Source organism: Gekko japonicus, unplaced genomic scaffold (assembly GCF_001447785.1).
Source record: "Gekko japonicus isolate JY-2015 unplaced genomic scaffold, Gekko_japonicus_V1.1 scaffold1301, whole genome shotgun sequence".
Lineage (NCBI taxonomy): Eukaryota > Metazoa > Chordata > Lepidosauria > Squamata > Gekkonidae > Gekko > Gekko japonicus.
This window is the reverse complement of record NW_015169213.1, coordinates 253,883-274,890: the sequence shown is the minus strand read 5'-3', so window position 1 is coordinate 274,890 and position 21,008 is coordinate 253,883. Positions and strand designations below refer to the sequence as shown.

The 21,008-nt window shown below is 42.9% G+C and overlaps 1 protein-coding gene across 1 annotated transcript in view; it reads right to left on the bottom strand.

Annotated features, from left to right (window-relative positions):
• LOC107114785 (slit homolog 3 protein-like) overlaps positions 1–21,008 on the bottom strand; it is a 291,107-nt gene that overhangs the window by 249,349 nt on the left and 20,750 nt on the right. The window contains exons 4-5 of the mRNA XM_015416378.1: positions 19,201–19,272; positions 13,285–13,356 (exon numbers count right to left, since the gene is read on the bottom strand). Of these exons, the coding sequence (XP_015271864.1) occupies positions 13,285–13,356; positions 19,201–19,272 (144 nt within the window). The remainder of the gene's footprint in view (positions 1–13,284; positions 13,357–19,200; positions 19,273–21,008) is intronic.

Sequence of the window (21,008 nt, the reverse complement as noted above, 5' to 3'; positions counted from 1 at the left end):
AGGATGTATATTGTCACCTTGCTTATTTAATATATATGCAGAGTACATCATGCGAAATGCTGGCCTGGATGAATCACAAGCGGGAATTAAGATTGCTGGGGAAAAGATCAACAACCTCAGATATGCAGATGATACCACTCTAATGGCTGAAAGTGAAGAGGACATAAAGAGCCTCTTGCTCAGGGTAAAAGAGGAGAGCGCAAAAGTGGGCTTGAAGCTCAACATCAAAAAAACTAAGATCATGGCATCTGGCCCCATCACTCCTTGGCAAATAGAAGGGGAAGTCGTGGAAGTAGTGACAGACTTCACGTTCCTGGGATCCAAGATCACCGCAGACTGTGACTGCAGCCATGAAATTAAAAGACGCCTGCTCCTTGGGAGGAAAGCGATGGCGAACCTCAACAGCATGATAAAAAGTAGAGACATCACCCTGCCAACAAAAGTCTGCATGGTCCAAGCAATGGTATTCCCAGTAGTCATGTATGGCTGCGAGAGTTGGACTATAAGGAAGGCCGAGCGCCGAAGAATAGATTCTTTTGAACTATGGTGCTGGAGAAGACTCTTGAGAGTCCCTTGGACTGCAAGAAGAACAAATCAGTCAATCCTCAAAGAAATCAACCCTGACTGTTCCCTGGAAGGCCAGATAATGAAACTGAAGCTCAAATACTTTGGCCACCAAATGAGAAGGGAGCACTCACTGGAGAAGACCCTGATGCTGGGAAAGATTGAAGGTCAAAGAAGACGGGGACGGCAAAGGATGAGATGGTTAGATGGTGTCATAGATGCAACGAATATGAAATTGACCCAACTTCAGAGGACGGCGGAAGACAGGAGGGCCTGGTGGGAGATGATCCATGGGGTCGCGAAGAGTCGGACTCGACTGTGCGACTGAACAACAACAAGGGAAGAAGGCTGAAGTTTTTGAATTTTACAGAGTTCAATAAGAGCAAGAATTAGAGGGAAAGGAAGAACTAGTTTAAAATAATAAGAATAAGAGAAAGAGTTGGATTTATACTACACCCTTCAGTACCCAAAGGTACCTCAAAGCGGCTTACAGTCTCCTTCCCTTCCTCTCCCCACAACAGACACCATACGAGGTAAGTGGGGCTGAGAGACTCTGAGAGAACTGCTCCTGAGAGAACAGTGACTGACCCAAGGTCACCCAGCTGGCTGCATGTGGAGGAGTGGGGAATCAAACCAAGTTCTCCAGATTAGAGTCCGCCGTTCTTAACCACTACACCAAACTGGCTCAGTATTCTGAACTAGTTCATCAAGGACAAAGGGGTCTATCAAAACTGGACAGCAGTCATTGGTGGATTGCTGTTTACTTCTTCCCTCCCTTGTTACAAGGAACTATGTTGTTCTTTGCTAGTTTAAGATTCATAATGACACATAAACTATCTAAACATTACCAACTTCCCATGCAGGTTTGTGGGGGAGCATGCATTTTTCTCAGTATTTGTGGGCACCTAACAAGACTGGCTTATGTTCCAAACCAATTGCAAATAAACCTTAGGACATGCTCTATAATGTGCAACACAATTGTATTACAACAGTATAGCCATATCTCATAAAAGACAGAATATATCATAGGGAGCTATTCTAAGCAGATCTACTCAGAAGTAAATTCCATTTTATACAGTGATGCATACTGCTAGGAAAAGTGTTCTTAGGATTGCAGACATAATTTACCAAAGTAATATAACTTAAGTTCTTTTCAAGATGTCTACTGGAGTTGAAAATAAATACAACCTATGTGCACAATTAAGACATTATATTGACTGATTTATTAACATCAGTACAAGTGTTTCAGATTCAAGCAATATTCTAAGCTCTTCAAACAGAATAACTGTTTCAATAACTGGTTTGAAGGAAAGAAACAGAGATGTTGCAGTAATGTTTGCCTTCATCAGCATTTTCATTTTCTAATGAAAGAAGACATGCAAGTCAAACATCAGAGAATAAATAGATTATTCTTAGTCTGGAAGTGCAGTCTAGCAGTCTTGATACAAGTTAGTTGTTGTCATTATTAGATAGACCAGAAATCATTTTAAATACCCTAATAATCTAAGACACTATCTGGGAAACAACAGATAAAACCCTATATGAAGAAATAGTTTTCTCTTATCTGCCTTTACATCACGCTATCATTATTCTCATACAATTAATGTGGCATATGTTGTATGACTAATGAGGTATATCTTGAATGATAGATATCAGATAATACAAATGAGCAAAGCTATATGCGGAAATGTACAGTAGCAGAATTTAAATCAGCATCAACATGAATTTGATACACAACCGGTTTGAGAAATAATGGCTGTGCTTAAGTCAACATCTACATTCAAAGTTGCTAAATGGGGAATGATGATCTCTGAAAGAGATATGCTTACAGCCAAAATAAATAAACATTTAATATTAAAGTGGGTAATATTTCATAGTATCATTCTCCAGAATTTTCCAATTATTTTTGAAAATAAACTCTTAGCTAGGCTCATGATTTGGATTCTCCTACCATTCTATTTCAGTTAAATATGAACATGGGCACTAAGGGGTAAACAGTATTTCTCATTTAATTCCTCATTTAATCTTCATGTGAATTTTGCCCTGCTTCCTACCTTATTAAATTTCACAGAAAGATAGATGGCAAAGCTTCAGTTTTGATAGCCCTGGATCAAACATAGAAGCAGAAAGGTCACTGTTGTGTGCCTCGCTTGTGTTCCTTATTTATTTGTATCATATTCTATATGGGGAACCATAACACATTTGAAAATAACAGGCAGGTAGAGGTACAGACCATTGCACTGGTAGTTTTCCAAAGAAAGAAGAATGTCATGGCGGAATGTTCTGGTATAGTCCTGTCAGGGCGCTGTGTTCAGCAACTCAAACTTTTTAAAATATGTTTCCCTGCATTCAGAAGTGAAGTTAAGTGGTCAAAAATATGGGGCCATTTCAGTGCCTCCCATTCTAGCATACCCTTCCTCCTTTCCCTGTGCCTGATGCCACTGTTGAACATCTTTCAGTGCCAGGACAAAACTGCTTTATTTCAGCCGGCTTTTAGTTAATATGGTTGACCGCTGTTCCTCATTGTGGTTATTTTCTATCTTGTTTGGTTTTAAGTGTGCTCTTTGCTTTAAGCTACTACTGCTGTTCCAGTTGTTTCAATTGTTTTAAATTTCATTTTATGTTATGGCTGGCCGTTTTTTGGATTGCTCCTTTTTTGTATGTTATTGTGAACTATCTTGTGCACATTGATATGGAGAGACAGTGAACAAATATTTGACAAATATAAAGTTGGAAAACCCTAACATAGTAGAGTTCAGCCCAACCAAAAGGCAAGGAAGATACTAGATGTTAAATTTGTAATTTAAGTTTATCATATCAATTGTGATTTATCCTTATCTATGTTCAGAGTTCAAAAATTTGGCAGTGGTTATAATTTTTAAAAGAAAAAAAATCAATATCCAGTTTAAAACACAATAAGGTAATTTAATTCATTTTGTGTGACCATACTGAAGACACATTTAAACATATTCTGTTTTTCATTTTAACCAGAAAATGCACAACACATCCACAGAGAAATGTCTTTTAATCAAGGCCTCCACTGTTCTTTCTGTTCACAAGCATCAGAAGCACAGGTTTTATAAACATAAGAATGCTTGTAATATTGTAACAACTGTGGTATGCAAGGCAAAGCATATTCACATTCCACTGATAGTTAACAAACAGCCCCTGTCATTTACACTCATATAAGATAGCTGAAGAAGTGATACTGTCTGAAGAAGTGAGCAGTGACTTACAAAAGCTCATACCCTACCACAAATTTTGTTCATCGTTAAAGTGCTACTGGACTCTTACTCTTCTCTACTGTAAGATAGCTGCTATGCATTATGGAAGGTGGTAAATTTACAGTGCTGTCCTAGCCAGCTACTCTTATCTAAGCCCAGGGACTTTGACTTAAAAGGGTATAACTCTGCTTAGGACTGCACTGGTGGTATTGGAGTTGGTTGTACAAATGCATTTTTGGCAGCAGCTGTCACATTAATGGTATATAGTGATACAACATGGCGTTAACTCATGTTGAAAATGTATTTGACTATTGAGCATTTTCCAACCTCATAGTCCTTCCCTTGTTATTTTTGCTCCCTCCCCCAAAGTTGCTTATTAACTATCAGATTACTGCAACATCACCTTTTCTCCAAGATCAGGCAAGGAATGTCTTTCATCCCTTCCTTAATACAACTTTCCCTTGACATATAAACCCTTAGTCCCCAGGCAGTTACAACTACAGACTGGCTGGCTGAGGAGACTCACTGTCTCCTGAAGACCCAAAGCTTTCTTCCTCAGGGATGCAGACACAGGTGGGTTCTGGTTGGGGAAAATATTTTTACAACACATTAAGATATGTTTGTGCTTAGACAATGTATAGTGGCCTTTGAAACAAACACTGCTTTTAACATGCCTGGCAACCCTGTCCCCGAGTAACAAACCTTGCCACTTGGGGAATCCACTTCAGTGGGGACACAAGGCTGAGGGGGCCTGTATCCTTGTTTGTAAAGACAGAGGTACTGGGAGGGTTAAAGAGCTCATGAGTTGGTTGGGAATCATAGTCTACAGCTGCCCCTTATTGCAGAGATAGCTGGTAGGTATGTGCCTTGGAGAGGGGGCTAACATTCCCCTCATTTTGGGTAAAGGGAGATATGGCGGTAGGATACAGACTGGCTGTTCCAAGAGAAGCAAGCCTGGCCATTGGTTGGCCATTCCTCCTTCAAGTCTGTCTCTCAGCCAATGGAGACCTGGTTGTGGACGAGCAGGCTGACCTGGCATGTGTTACGGAGATGAGGCTGGATGAGACTCGGGGTATACATCTGATCCAGCTCTGTCCTCCAGGTTTCTCTCTAGGTACCTGAATGTACCTTATAGGTTCCTCTCAGCACTTGGGGATTTTTTCCCTCCTCCTCAGTTGCTGACTATTCTGTCAAGGCTCTGACAACTCTCTGGAATAGGGAGATGGCCTGGGCTGTTGACACAATTGCCCCTAAGTTTCTCTGCTCCCAGACAGAGTCAAGCAATCTCCCTGGTACATTGGGGCTGATGGTGATGAAATGGGAGGGACGATGGCTAAAGCGCCCCGGTGGAAAAATCAGAGCGACACTAATTGAATGTAGAGCAGAGCCCATATTACAGCCTATTCTGTGGCAGTGACAACAGCAAAAGGCAATATTTCTCCACCAACATTATGTCTGCACTCAATTGTCCAGCTGAACTGTTTCATGTAGTTTAGGACTTTTACATCATAGCCCCAAGAATTTAGACTCTAGCCACACAACAGCCTGCTGTGATCAGTTGGCAACTTAATTTGCAGACAAAATTGCTCATATTCACTCTGGGCTAGATGCCGGCATGGATGCATGTCCAGATGATGTATCTTTGGCATCTGCTTATCCAATATTTATGAATACTTTTCAGCTAATGGATCCCAAGGATGTGGATAAAACCCTTGGTCAGGTGAGACCTACTAGTTGTATTCTTGATGCTTACCCTAATTATGCCTGCAAAAACCATCCCTGAGCCCTATTATGTCAGAATATTTTTGGCAAGTCTCCAGTCTTTTACTCTTGGACAAGGTGTTAGAGCAGGTTGTTGGTTCTCAGCTCCATGGGTTCTTGGAAGAGACTGATTTTCTGGACTCATTTCAATCTGGCTTCAGACCAGGATTTGGAACAGAGACTGCTTTGGTCACTTTGGTTGATGACCACTATCGAGACCAAGACAGGGGGAACGAGACTCTCCTGGATCTCTCCATTGCCTTTGATACTATGGACCATAGTATCTTAAGCTGTCTCTTGGCACTGGCACCAAGGGGCACCGTATTACAGTGGTTTGAGTCCTATCTGAAGATCAGTCTCAGAAGGTAGTGTTGGGAGATTACTGCTCTGCCCCATGGCTGTTGACCTGTGAGGTGCTGTCTTCTCCCATACATTCCTGCCCAGCAATTAAGATCATGGGAAAATGCCCTCCTGACTGTTCCACCAATTAAAGATGCTTGTTTGGTGGGTACATGAGAGAGGGCCTTTTTGTTGACAGTCCCATTATTATGGAACAACCTCCCCAAGGAGTTGCACCTGGCCTACTCACTGTCAATCTTCAGGAGGCACTTGAAGGTAGTTTTATTGGGGACTACATTTTTATTTATTTAGCTTTTATTTCTCGCCATCCTAACTGGAGTTTTTAAATTATAACTTTCATGGGTTTTATAATTGTTTTCATTGTGTTTTTATAATGTTCATTGACACTGTAAGCTGCCTTGAGTGCAGCAAGGGAGAAAACTGGCTAATAAATCTTTTAAATGTAATAAATAAATAAGCACATCAGAAAGAATATAGTCATCTTGCCTTTTCTGGGATAAATGATTACCTTCACATATGTTAACAGAACTTAATACTGGCATTTTAAGGTACATCTGTTTTAAAAAATTGTTCTGTATCCATGCATTCTGTAGGTAATAAATTTCATTGGTTGATCCAGAACTTTAGTATTTTAGGAAAGAATAAATATAATTTCTCAGTGTTCATTTTCTCCACAATTAAGTTTATAGAGTTGTATAGTGATATCATGATACTTGCAATTTTATTTTCAATTCCTTTTATAATAATTCCTAACATTAAATTTGACATTTTCACTACTTATTTATTCATTTATTAAATGCAGCACATTGAACTAAATCTTTTCATTGAACTCTATGACTTCAACATTTCATTCCTGCATAATTATAGATAATTCAGTTCATCAGACAGTATATAAGGATGTTTTGTCACAATTAGTATCACTTTGGACTTATCCACACTGCATCTCATCTGCCATTGCATTGCCCATTCATCCAGTTTTCAGAGATCCTTTTGAAGATTTTCACAATCCATGTGTGATTTTACCATCATGAATACTTGGTATAATCAGTAAATAAACTACCCTAAAGTTCACATCTCATTCGAGGTATTGAATAAGTAAAACAGTGCTGGTTTCAGTACATATTTCCTATAGCTTTAGTTTTACCGTATACCACCACTGAAGAAAGTATGAGTTGATACATAAGGAATTCAAATTGTAATGGAGCTTTTTTATCAACATGGGCAGAACAATCCTGGGGGGCCTGAAAGTGCTCTGGGAGATGACTTAATCCTATGCCGGCATAAGTCCCATTTATGCCAACGTAAATCACAAGATGGTGCAGGCCCCCAGTGGCCCTCCAGTGCACGCAGGTGCTGGTGGTGGGCTGCGGCAGCTGCCCATCAACACAACTGATGTGTCAGCCCCTGCACTGGTGTGGTTGCGGGTGGTTTACGGGGCAAGGCTAGAGTTAGTTGGCTCCCTGAGCCCTTTCAGCCTAGGAACCCTAGGAGTTCCACCAACAAAAAACATGGCATATCCCATAGGTGCACGCTGAACATGAAAAATCAAGTCATCCCCCACTGCTGCAGCCCTGCCCATTAGGCTCGGAGGAGCTCAGGATGCTGACTACAGGCTTGGCCAATCACCTCCCTCACCACAGCAGCCAGGCCCTCTCCCCAGCACCCAATCACGGCCCCTTCATACTACAAAAAATTCTGCCAGGATACCTTGCAACTCAGTAGTTAGGGTGTATGGCATGGGAGTCTGTCTTGGAGCTCCCTGCTGTGTGGACTTAGAATAAGCAGCAAGGCACGTTGGTGGTGGGAGTAGCCCAGACAGGGCACTTGGCACTACAGGGTGAGTATTTGGCAATGACACCCAACAAGGAGAGCAAAGTCCATGATTTCTCCCATTTCAGAACCCTAACAGGCACCCATCATGCAAGGCTCAACCCAAATGGGCAACGACACACTGGCTGCGATCATACGTACAAGAAGCTTCGACAGACATGTGATTCCCCCACGGATTAAAGGGATGCGATCAGATGGACACAACTGTCCAGCGTCCTGGAGTCATCTTTGGGGTGTCTCGTTGCGCCGCAGGAGCATTGTAAAAAGCCACCAGGGAAACGTCAGTATAATCCAGAACAGCGGGGCGGGCGGGCGGGCGGAAGTCTGATCGTGAAAATGCACGTCAGTTCGCCCCAGGGCAAATAGCCTCACTTCCCGCCCGCATTTCCTCGCTGGTGTGACCGCAGCCTATGACAGGTAGGTATGGACAAGGATCATGAACTTGCTCCCCCCTCCCTTCACTTGAGGCTGGGTGCCGTGACAGCACCCCCTGCATGCAAGCTAGGCTTGCCAAGTCCCCCTCTGATGAGGGTAGGAACCAGGCAAATGACAGAGCGTTCCCCCACCCCCAAAGTACATGACATGCACGTCACCCGGAAGTGACGCAACCACGCTGGGCATGCTGGGGGCAGGGAGACGGTCATCCGAGGGAAAACTGTATGGTTTTCCCTCGGATGGTCATGGCCCCGCCCCCAGCGTGCCCGGCGTGGTCGTGTCACTTCTGGGTGACGTGGTTGCAGCGCACACGCGCAAACTCCAAGAGCGAGCCGGGAGTCCCCCGCTGCAGCAACAGGTAGGACTTGGCAACCCTAATGCAAGCCCGGCAGAAGCTACGGCCTTGCAGCACCGTGGCCCCTGACATGCCATGGGAAAAGTTCCCTGGGAAGTTTTCTGGGAGATCTGGGGGCGGGGGAACGCTCTGTCATTTGCCTGGTTCCTACCCTCATCAGAGGACAGGACATGTCTGATGTGGTGGTGGGTCTGGCAGCTGCTCCACTGCATGTGGTGAACCAGCTTGGCAAGTGTTCCTTTAACTTACTCCCTTGCAGAATCAGACGGTTGACCTGCAGCTGCTGTAGTGGATGGACTGCAAGCAATCCAGGAACACTTCAACACAGAACAGGTGAGTGTGATTTGGCTGGTTCCATCATGCGCCTCAAGGGGGGGTTCATGGTGAGCAACCCCCATGGGGCTGCATTTGCAGACTCTGTCAGGGCAAGACATCCATGGCTGAAGCTAGCATAGCACTCATGCCCAGTTGACCTAGTTATGTTTTTCTGTCTTGTGGGTGGAGATTCAACAAAGAGGCCTGTGGGCGTGGCAAATCCCCCCCCCCATGCACTCTGTGCAGTCTGCTGTTCCAGCCCTCCTCTTGAAGCAGAGCATCACACCCGGCAAGCCTTTCCAAGTTCCACCTGCAATGCCATCCACCTAGGCATGTGCCATGCCGGGTATCCTCCATCCCCAGGGTGGAAGTGAACAGACTCCTCACCCCTTGCCATGGATTCCAGTGAAATAAAGTCTATGTTGTGTCACAACTGTGTATCTGCTACTTGATTTCTGCTACATGGCAGAAGCTCCAAACCCCTTCCTGCCCCACTCCCTCCCCAACTCATCTGCCACTCCCCCTATGGACTTCCCAATGGAGGGCTCTCAGGTGCTGTGGGTGGCTGTGGAGGGTTGTGCAGGTCCCACTGGTTGTAGTGATCTACCATACACAGTAGGGACCCAACCACACAGACAGGTTCCCTTGCTCACTTCACAGGCTTCTGTGTGCAGGGGGAGGGGGCCAGAGGTGGTTAGAGAGTGAGGCTGGACCTGGGAGACCCAGATTCCATTCCTAGGATGTACTTAACGGAGTGACAGTATTGCCCATTGGAAACAATGGGAGGGGCCTGAAGGCTCCTTGGAGATCATGGGAGCCAGGAATACCAATTGACTTGCATGGGCTCCAGTGAAATACATTATGGCACAAAGAAATGTTGCTAATAAAATGTGGAATGGATTTCCCATTAAGGTCTCTGGGCTGCAATGACAGCCCCTAGAGTGGAATGAAGAAGAAGAAGAAGAGATTGGATTTATATACCGCCCTTCACTACCAAAGGGATTCTCAGAGTGGCTTACAAACTCCTTTCCCTTCCCCTCTCCACAACAGACACCCTGTGAGGTAGGTGGGGCTGAGAGAGCTCTGACAGAAACTGCTCTTTTTCAAGAACAGCTCTTATCAGAACTACGGCTTGCCCAAAGTCATCCAGCCAGGTGCATGTGGAGGAGTGGGGAATCAAACCCGGTTCTCCCAGATTAGAGTCCGCACACTTAACCATTACACCAAACTGGCTAGATGGTCCCTAGCAATACAATCTGTGCTCTGTGACTGGAATTAGAGGTCACAGAGTGGAATGACAGCCACTGGGGGTAGCAGAAGTATTCTCTGGCACCCAGGGGTAAGACATCTGTGCCAGTAGGACTGAGGGAGCAGTGGATCATGGGGAGCCAGTTTGGTGTAGTGGTTAGGAGCGCAGACTCGAATCTGGGAGATCTGGGTTTGATTCCCCACTCCTCCACATGCAACTGCTGGTGTGACCTTGGGTCGGTCACAAGTTCTTGCAGAACTGTTCTCTCAAGAGCAAGCCCTGAAAGAGCTCTCTCAGCCCCACCTACCTCACAGGGTGTGTGTTGTGGGGGAGGGAAAGGGATTGTAAGCCACTCTGAGACTCCTTTGGGTAGAGAAGGGCGGGATATAAATCTTCTTCTCTTTCCTGAGCCAACTGGGGGAATCACTGCTGTAGGTGGACTTGAAGTATTCGTGGGTGGGTGGGGTTTGGGGGCTTGGCCATGGGACATGCCATTATGCAGGAACTATGTGTGCCTGTCATCGCCATGGGCCTCTGTTGGGGGCAGGGTGGGAGAGGACAATGGGGCTCTCCCGAGTCACCCTTCACCACCCCTTACTGTGATGTGCAACATCTGCCCTGGGACTGGCCGCTCCCATTAATCCAAAGTGCCCCACCCCTGCCTCAACACTATGCCTCAAGGCCACACTGCGGCGGAATCACCATGGACACAGCCTTGCAAACAGCCAGCTATACTCCCGCCCCACTCTGCTGCAGTGTAACTTTCCCCTTAGGGAGCTGACTAGTGCTGCCACCCCTGCACCATGGCTGGCTGCTGCAATGCAGGCATGGCTCAGGATTGCTCTGTAAGTCAGTCACTGACTGTAAGTAAGCAAGACAAAATGTTTTGGAAATTGTCTATAATGGAAAATATTTAATAGTATACAATTTTAAAACCCCTTATGAGTTTATCAAACAAATTGCATTATATAGTAACTCTATGAATGAATAATGTCATACAAAATTTTTGGTGTTCCATTTAAAAGAAGTTTTATACTCATCAATATGAAAAAAAGTTTTTGAAACAAGAGACCAATAGTTAATTTCAGACTACACAGAGAGAACTGTCACCCTCAGCATCATCATTACTACACAAAGTTATATGCTGGATACCAGGAGGGTCTCTTTAGACACTTTCTCTATTTTGTGTCCAAAAAGACTAATAAGAAGAAATCCAATATATTACCAACTAAATGCTAAGTTAGACTTAATCAGAAAGCACTTTCCCAACAGTTCAACAACAGGTTGCAAACTAAAGCAAGACTTTATGGATCAGTTATCCAGTGAGGGAGAAACAATATGAATCTGTAGTAACAGCTTCAAAGCTAAATTTACATTATTTAAATGTAATAGTTATATGTAAGCCAACTATATATTTTACAAAATCAAAAGTCTCAGTTCCCATGGAAAACGTAACATCTTTCCATTGGTTTTGGAGACTGTTGTTTGGGCATATTTTGTTGGGTAAGAAACATTTCCCATTTTTATATTACTATATCACATATGTTACAAATTAAAACTGTATTAAAGATGACATGTAAGAATTTAAGATTAGGAAAGAAATTTGAGATATGAATTAACCTTTAGAAAAATGAATCTCTCCTATATAATAATTCCATTTTCATCTGGCAACGTTCGATGCGCTCCAAAATCAGTTGGGTGCCTCATCTGCCACTCAAAAGGCACTTCCTGCATTGGCTGGCTCTGTTGCCTGAGTCCCGCCCACAGAAGTGGCGGCGAGCGCCTTGGGCTCAGTGCATTGTGAGCCGTCTGACTGGATGGACGCTCCGGTGGGCGGAGGAGAAAGGGGGGAGTGCAGCAAAAGGCCAGAAAAGCTAAGAAAACTTGCCACAGAGAAACGCGTACCCCTACGGGCTCCCTGCGGGCCTAGTTTGCCCCACCAAAACCCTTTTACTGGGAATGGAGTCCCCCCAAAATGCCCCCCCGCTGCCGCAGTCTGATGGCAGGTCTCCTCCTCCTCCTCTGCTTCTGCGTGTCTGGCCCTGCAGAGAGAAGCCCCACATGTGTGATGCGGCTGCCTGTGTGGCAGCCAGGCAGAGGGGTGGCACGCGGGGTACTCAAAAGCCGAGGGCTGGCCGGCTGAGTTGGCGAGTTACCGGGAAGTGCCCCGGGCGAGTTCCATCCAGCTCTCCCTGGGGCCCCAAGCTATGTTGCCGCCCGTCCTCAGAGGTCGCTGGCTGGCCTGGGGGAGGTCGGCACAGGTGGCACGGAAGCCCCGACAGAAGCCAGCCGATGGGTGCGCGTCATTGTCTGTGAGGGAGCCAAAGGCAGCAGTGGCGGCACCCCAGCCCACCCTTTTTCTGGTGAGGGAAGGGCGAGGAGGGCCTGGGGCAGCTAACGCCTATCCTCGCCCTATTAAAGAACTGGCCCTGCATGCACTGGTGGTCTGGCCATGGCGCTCGGTCAGAGCTGCCGGGGGCAGGGGGGTTCGCCGACTGCTGCAGCCCACCGTGCTCTCCCAGGCCCTCTTTCTATAGCTCGTTTCATTTCTTGCCACAATGGGCCTTATTACTAGTATTTTATAAATGGAAGGAAACATCCCCACAAGAGGCATGTCTCAATCCTATTCCAAAATAATTCACAGAATGTTTCTTACTGTGAATGCTTGCATTTTATAAATGTATCCATTCAATCAGTCTTTACGATCGAGTTACTATAAAATCTGAAGCTACATATATGGCCTACTTTGCCATCACACTAGATAGTTTCATAATTATATAATTTTCATATAACATTTATAGGAATTTCAAGTTATCTTGTCATTCTTAGACTTCATTTCATCTCATATAACAGATGTAGCCTCTTCAGCAAATGTCAGCAGCACCCTTCAACAGCAAAACTCCTTTAATATATAATCTACCTACCACCACCTAAATATATTACATGTCACCGAATCTTAGCAAGCCATGTACCCCAAAGGGAAGCATGAATTCTCAAGACTACTGTTGCCACTATTGTGAAATTTGATATTATTCTGAATTTACATGCCTGGTTAAATTAGAGTCTCGGGGAGTTTTCTGCATACAAAGCAACTGGCCAGCACTGACTCTGTTGAAATTAGCAGATGCATTCAAAATGCACAACAATTTATTTTATTTGTGATTGGTCTCAACAGGAAGAATAATACTCACAACAATTGCAGAGACACAAGCCCATCAAAAAGGCCCTTGGGAATCTCCGTAATTTTATTTCCATAAAGCACTCTGAAAAACAGGAAGAGGCAAATACATGGTATGAAAAGATCTTCTATTATGATGTTTCCATCCCCATTATCAAGTGGTAGATAACTTAAAAGACTTTTATTATTTCAACAGGACTTTTAGCTAATGAAATGACCTCTACCAACTTTTAGCATTGAAAAACTTCGTAGAAATTGGGAAATATATTGTTAAAACTTTATTTCCCCTCTGACACAAATATTTTTAACTTTTGGACTTTTGGACATCACGCAGTGCAAAAACACTGCAGCTCAATAATTATCAAGTTCATTCATGAAAATTTTACAGAGATGAAACAAATCAGTGGCTGTATGTATAAAAGTTAGAACATCACATGTGCTCTAGTTTTAGATTATTAGTGAAACCATGTAGTTTTGCTAAACAAGCTTTAAACTCCTTTTATATATTGCAGCGTTTTACTCTGCAAACATGAATCAAACAGAGAACACAAAGATGGTCTAGAGATACTGAAAAATACATACAAATAATTAAATGTAGCATTGAATAATACAACTTAATGTATGCGGGCATCAATTGCTTATTATTACAAAAAGAGCATATTGTCTTTCCAACATATGAAAATACTTCTGCGACCTCCATGACAAAAAACAGAATGGGATTAACAGTGCAATCCTAAACAGAGTTATACCCTTCTAAGCCTATTGACTTCAATGGACTTAGAAGAGTGTAACTCTGTTTAGGATTACACTGTAAATTTCTTTTCCTATTCTGACTGCTAGAAAGATAAGACTCTTCAGCCTTCTATTTCAGCTTCTTAGATGCTTACAATGTCAGTTTAAGCAGATTTACTTAGAATACTATTCAGTCTATTCAATAGGACTTCCAGAAAAGTGTTTTCAAGATGGCATTATTATAGTGCCATCCTAAACAGTGCTACAACCTTCTAAATCCATTGAAGTCAATGAGCTTAGAAGGGAGAAACAGTGCTTCAGCTGGCACTGTTAGCCACTTGGAGCCAGTGTGGTACAGTGTCAAACTAGGACCTGGGAGATCCAGGATTGAATCCCCACTCTTCAGTGGAAGCTTGATGGATGACCTTGGGCCAGTCATATACACTCAGCCTAACCTACCTCACAGGATGGCTATGAGGATAAAAGGGAGGCAAGGACAACAACAATTAAAGCCTCTTTGGGTCCCCAATGGAAACAGAGGCCATGTATAAATGAAATAAATAGTATCTGGCTTTGAAAAGCAAATGGCAGTATTGCTAGAGTGAAGATCTGTGTTAGGAAATGAAGGGGGAAAAAGCCCCGGGGACCTGCAGAGAGTCTTGTTGAGAACCAAAAAACCATGCTGTTGATAATTCCTATCACTGTCAAAACTGTTCCTTTTCATTTGGCACTGTATATACTACCTCTAGACAACTAGCTCCTTTGCAGCAGGAAAATATCCATGAAGGGACAGGGATGTTCTTTTTTGACAACTCAGCTAGGTTTAAAGATGGTACATTCCCTTGGTCAACAAGCTGATTCTTAATATGGTGATCCTGCTCTCCCAGAAGCTGTGTTTATGGTTCACTGGGGTTAGGGGAGAAGGATAAGTAAAAGTGTATAGCAGGTGATTGACAACCAGTGGATATGTTGGCAAGCCGTTCTAAATACCAGTGTCTGATAATATTTTGCTACACCGGTGCTTTCTAGCAACCAGTTTTATTATTTAGGAACAGTTAAGATTCCACTTCAACTTTAACATAATCAAAAAGCAGCTATTCAGCCTTCAAAAGGATTTGGAATGCAAGATACCGAAGAAAACTTATGTGAATGCTTAACAGCCCTGCAAATTTAAAAGCTTCACAAATTCTGGATCAGAGTTGTTTTTAATATCAGAAACTCCAAGGAACAAAAGGTATTTCCAGCATAACAAGTCAAACAATTAAAAGTATAAATTATTACAGCCATGGTCTATCATCATATTAACGCAATAGCATATTTTTTCCTCTCTGACTGTATCCTTCCCGCCAATGATAACACACCCTTACTCCTTATGAGATGATGTAAATGTGAATAGTATTGCCAAATACTAAGCTTGGTTATGTGTCTGTATCTGAACTAATCTAACCTTTAAAAATTGGTTGGGAGCCTGAATCAGAAAGGAAAAGAATTTCATGTATTACACGGACCTGAAATAAATTCTCTCACCACTGAGCAAAAGACGACTGGCTTGACACATCACATGAAATGTCTCCAGACAGTCTGGAAAAGGTCTTCTAAGTTCCAGCACAGCCAAGTTAGATGTGTGGAAAGTCTACTGGCAACCAGAAGTCTTATATATCAGGTAATCTGTACGAGAAGATTGTGAGCCCCTTGAGGCTCTTTGGTGATACTACTGTAGTCTATTTTGAGCCCACAGAATAGGGTGGGCTATAAATATAATACATAATAAGAAGCATATGCTAATTTCTTACTCAATGGTTACTCATTCTGATTCAAGCTAGTGGCCTCACTGAAATAAATGAAAATTCATTTCAGTTTCGTTGGGTCATGGAGGGACTAAAAAGAGAACTTACATAATATACAGTCACTTTGCCTCCCAACACACTTTAGCTGCCATGAAAAAAGCAAGTCACCCTTTACACTTACTTGCTCAAATATAAACAAAATGAAGTGAAAATGGGGTTTACAAAGAAGCGGACTAGATTAGTGCATTTTTTTAGTATGGGTTTATGCCTAGCATTCAGTACATTTATGACCAGCCCAACACCAGCAAGCTGAGAACTAGAAGTCCATGAGAAGATTTTAGTGCAAATCACAAGGTCTAATCATTGGGGACCTTTGGGGAACTGTATCTACCTAATAAACAACAAAGTAGCTTAAACACAGCTCTGTAGAATAGATTAATATTTTGGTGGGGGGTTTTCCTGGTCATCTTGTATCCAGAGGTCATTTCGGGGGGGAACGTGGGGGAACGCAGTTCCCCCGGGTGAGGTGCAGGGGGCGGGGCACATGATGAAGCCCCGCCCCCTGCTTCCGTCCGCCCCGCTTCCAGCCCTCATTCAGCCAGGAGGAGGCAGGAGAAGAGGGAGGGTAAGTTGCTTCCTCCCCGCCTCTCCCCACCCCTGCCTGCCTGGGGCCAGGGAGGGCCTCGGCGGGGCCTCCTCGCACTCCCGCTGGCCTTGCAGGTCCACCGCCAGGCCCCTGATGTCAGGGGGTGTGGCATATGCTAATGAGTTATGCTAATGAGTTCCCCTAGCTCTTTTTCTATGAAACGACCCCTGCTTGTATCACAAATCAGTCGATAGGATAATTAGCTAGGCAGAATCCATATAAATTCACTGCTGATTGGATGCCGAGATGTTCAGAAGAAAAAGGCACTTCACTCATGTAGGTGGATCACTGATTCTCCCTATCTGCAGCCAAATTTGCCATCCCTCGACACACTGTAACTGCTCTAGGAGATCCCCTGAACCAATGTAGCCAGTTTCCAGATGGCACTGGGGGGGGGGAGATCAGTAAAACAGTTCACCTGCATAGGAGTGTTTTCTGCATGTGAATATCAGCTTTGGGTCAAAGCCACTGTTGGCAGCACTGAGGGTAATCACTGTTGCTTAGGAAAAATGGCAATAAATATATAATTGAATTACAGTAATGTCAGGTTACCCCAGTCAAATCAGTCTTCACACACACCTTGACAGTGAAATGCTTTATTGAAGATATGCTATGGGTTCAAATTCTTTGTTAGGACTAATATGCAAAGGCGGGAAAAGCAACATATAGATGAAACCCCAAAATTCCAATCACACCCACATCAGCGTTTCTATAGCAACCCAGACAGATATATGGTCGCCCTATCTAACCTAGCCAGGCACAAGACTTTGCCAAGGACATTCCCATGAGAATGTTGTCTTGGGGCTCCCTTCAGAAAGTTACCAAGCAGTACTCCCTAATGTACTACTAGCACACACACACCCTTAGGAATGTGAATGGCAGGTGAGGGCAGAGGTACAGCGATAAGGTGCAAGCACTGCAGATGCTAAGAATTATTTAACTAACAGGAACACAATAAGCCAGAATGAATACACAGTAAACCAATATGGATGCCAGAGCTTGACAAGTAAGTATGTAACTGTATGATATGTAATTTGTTTGAAATAAAAAGCACTATTACCCTGGTAGTGCCAACTTTGATTTTCATTTTGTTGTTACATTTTAACAATGGACATGCAGAAAGAACAGAAAAAGGAACAGAACTAGGTGCCCTGTAAATAATGATGAATGAACATGCTTCTAGACCTAACTCCCCACATGCGGGGAGGGCGGGATATAAATGAAATAAAATAAATAAATAAATAAACTCCAAAATGATGTTGAAATTATATTTGTTAGCTCTAAGGAGTCCATTAATTATCTCTTTAGATCTCTTCGCTTGGTCTTTTTTTTTTTTTAAGCCACTGGCTTTTCAAAGCTTCTTTTCTGCAGATTCAAAGTCTGTCTGTTTATAAGTTGTTGAAGTAAAACAGCCTGTTTTTAGACCAGCATGAACTCCCTTCCCACACCATATTTTTGAGGATAAAGACAAGTGTGAAAAAAATGCCAATATGTGCAGTTTTACTGGAATATTCAGTATTTAACCTCATATATCTTATTAGAGAAAACAATATACTAGGCATTTAGTGACCAGGGTTCCAGGGATCTAAGCTATAGTCCCCAGCTTGGTGTCTGTGGGTGCCATGGTAACACCAACACCTTTCCTGGCACTTGCTAAGTGTTTTAAGAAAATTGGTGTGGCCAGATGGGGATCTTGCCCAGCAGGGCTTATGACTAGGGATGGACACAAACTGAACTCCGAACCGAAACAAAAAATGCCACTAATCGGCCAGTTCAGATCCCCCCTTCTCCTGACTGTGGTAAGTTGCAGCTGGGAGAAAGGGGGGGATCGCCACAGGAAGGTTTAAATGGCTAGAAGCCATTTAAACCTAACAGCTGACAGGCAGACCTGCCTCACTGTTAGGTTTAAATGGCTTCCAGCCATTTCACCACTTGGTTTTGCTTCCCCCCACCCCGCTTCCAAGCTTTCCCCGAACATAGGTTCAGGGGCTCTGAACCAGGCCCAGTTCATGCTGAATTTTGGCTTGTGAACTGGTTCGTGTCCATCCCTACTTATGACTGGCCACTGGAGATCTGATTAGCTGTGCAACTGCCACCACAGTGTTGATTTTATTCTCTTTTGCACTCCTTTTTCCTGGTGTATTTTTAAAAATTACCTCTCTTCTCCTCTGCACTTGGGCTTTGTGTGTGTGTGTGGCTCCACCTCCCAGGGCAGCAATTTTGTGCTTCTTTCAACACCTCCCAAAGCAGCCATTTTGTGGTTGCACCCACTACCCTGTGCCAGTATTTTAAAGATGCCCATAGGCTCAACAAGGTTGGGACCCCCTGATCAAAGAATATAATTTGTAGATTAAAATTTAAAAATACATGGGTCTCTGATCTTTATTCAGCAAAAATTATTTATTCAACAAAATTATTCGACAAAAATTATTTATTCAACGAAAAGTATTTATTCAACAAAAATTATATTTTCTGCTGTTAATATCAATATAACATTCAGTGAAAGAAAAATATTGTCTGTGCTGATGTTTTCAAGGGCTGAATAGCTAACCTTCATAAGTTGCTCATCTATATAAAGAATCTAGAGTTACATAAACAAAGTCATCTTTAAGTCTGTCTAATCAATTTCCAATTTAAGGAAGATTAGGGTCCTCACTCAAGGTGACAAATGCAAAGAGAACAGGAAAACATCACAAACTCAATATTTGATCGTTATTTTTGAGATTCTCTACAAATCTCCCATTCAAGATTACCCTCTACTTACAGTGAGGTGAGAGATTTCAGGCCCTGAAAAGCATCTGATGCAATATCCGATATTTGATTCTTGCTGATATCACTGTAAAGACATACAATGGAAGAAGGCAAGGAACCGATGAAAACACAATTTGCCAATGTGCCCTAAGCATTTTTAAATGATTTATCTGTAGATAACAGTGACAAACAGGCTAGCCATGTTTAAAGTTTTTAATCCTGTGAATGCAAGATGTTTTTTCACTGAAAAGATAGCAAATATTGTTGCATAGTCGCCAACAGTCACAGGGAGCACATTCATTCTATCTTACTTTAAACTCACACAGCTAAGTCTACATCAACCTTTATGTATGATTCCGTGTAATCATACTATATACAAGCAGCACACAGCTGAGTTAAAAGTAATCTAGCTCTGGTAAGAGGACCCATGAATGCATGAGATGCTCTTCTGTATATCTATGGTCAAGATACTCTTAATTTTTGTATGGACATAACACACAAAAGGACCTGCCCAAACTATTACATTGCAACTCAATTCTCAATTTACTTTCATATATACTATGCAAATACAAATATTTAATACAAACTTATTTAAATATAAACAAAACTCTCCCCTCATACATCATTCCTGGTAGTCCAATGTCCTTTCACACTGAGCCATGAGGTCTAAAATAAATAGATTATAATTAGGCAAAAGCACAATATAATCAATTTTCCCCATCTCCAAACGAAGCCATCTTCTCTTTTACCTGAATTCTTGTTTCATCGCACTTGGGCCTATGATATCATATGTTCCTTCTCTCTTTTTACTTTATTATAGGACAAACAGACATACTAAACTCTTCCTTCTCCCATTTTGCAGAATAAAGTCTCTGGAAATCTACTAAGACCCTCCTTGTAAGCTTAATCTCTGTTTTCTACACCAGAACACATGACTAGGCTGAAGTCTTTCCAGAAACTGAGGGATTTCCTGCAACATTAGCATTAGGCATGTATATTGTTCCTGCATTAACATCTGCTCTACATCCTAATACATACACTAGTAATGGTGACTGTATCCTACCTGAATTTTTCTGTTTCTCTCACATAGAAAAATAAATAAAATAATCATTTTTTCCAGATTTTCAAACAAGAAAAAAGCTGTACTTTGGAACATGCCCTTTATAAAAAAAATGTTAAGTCCCCTCTGATACTGGGAGATGAGATCCACTCATAGGTATCTTGTCATCTCTCTATAATGCCTGCAATGGATTTCCCTCCACTACCCAACTATTGCTTCTTCTAACTACTGTCTAATAATGATTAAGTATTTTTTCTTCTTTAGGAACTAACAAATAATAAGATTTCCTATTAAAGATACTCCAAGTGATTAAAACACTTGAGGAGGTATTGGTTTTGACATCCAAAATCTTCACTTAGATGTCAGAAGAACCAAATCATGTTCTTTGCCAGTGATTTTTCTCTCTCTTCATATGAGTTTATTTCTTTTAACAAAGCTATGTTCTGAGATCTAATCAGAACATTTACCCCATGTAAATTGGGGTTTCACCTTTGTCCAATGTAAAACCATCCCTTTTGTTAGGGTTGCCAGGCCCACAGGTCAATCCGGTGGGGGGAATTGGGGAGCGTTCCAGGGGTGGGCAGGGATGCCCCTAAGCTCCACCCCCAAGCTCTATCCCCAAGCCACAGCCACCCCTTTCCCTCCTTGGTAAAAGATTTAAAGGGCTTCAGCTGATCAGCAGGGAGCACGTGGCCCGCCAACCAACTGGAGGGCCCTTTAAATCTTTTAGCAGGGAGGGAAAGGGGCTGTCACCAGCCACA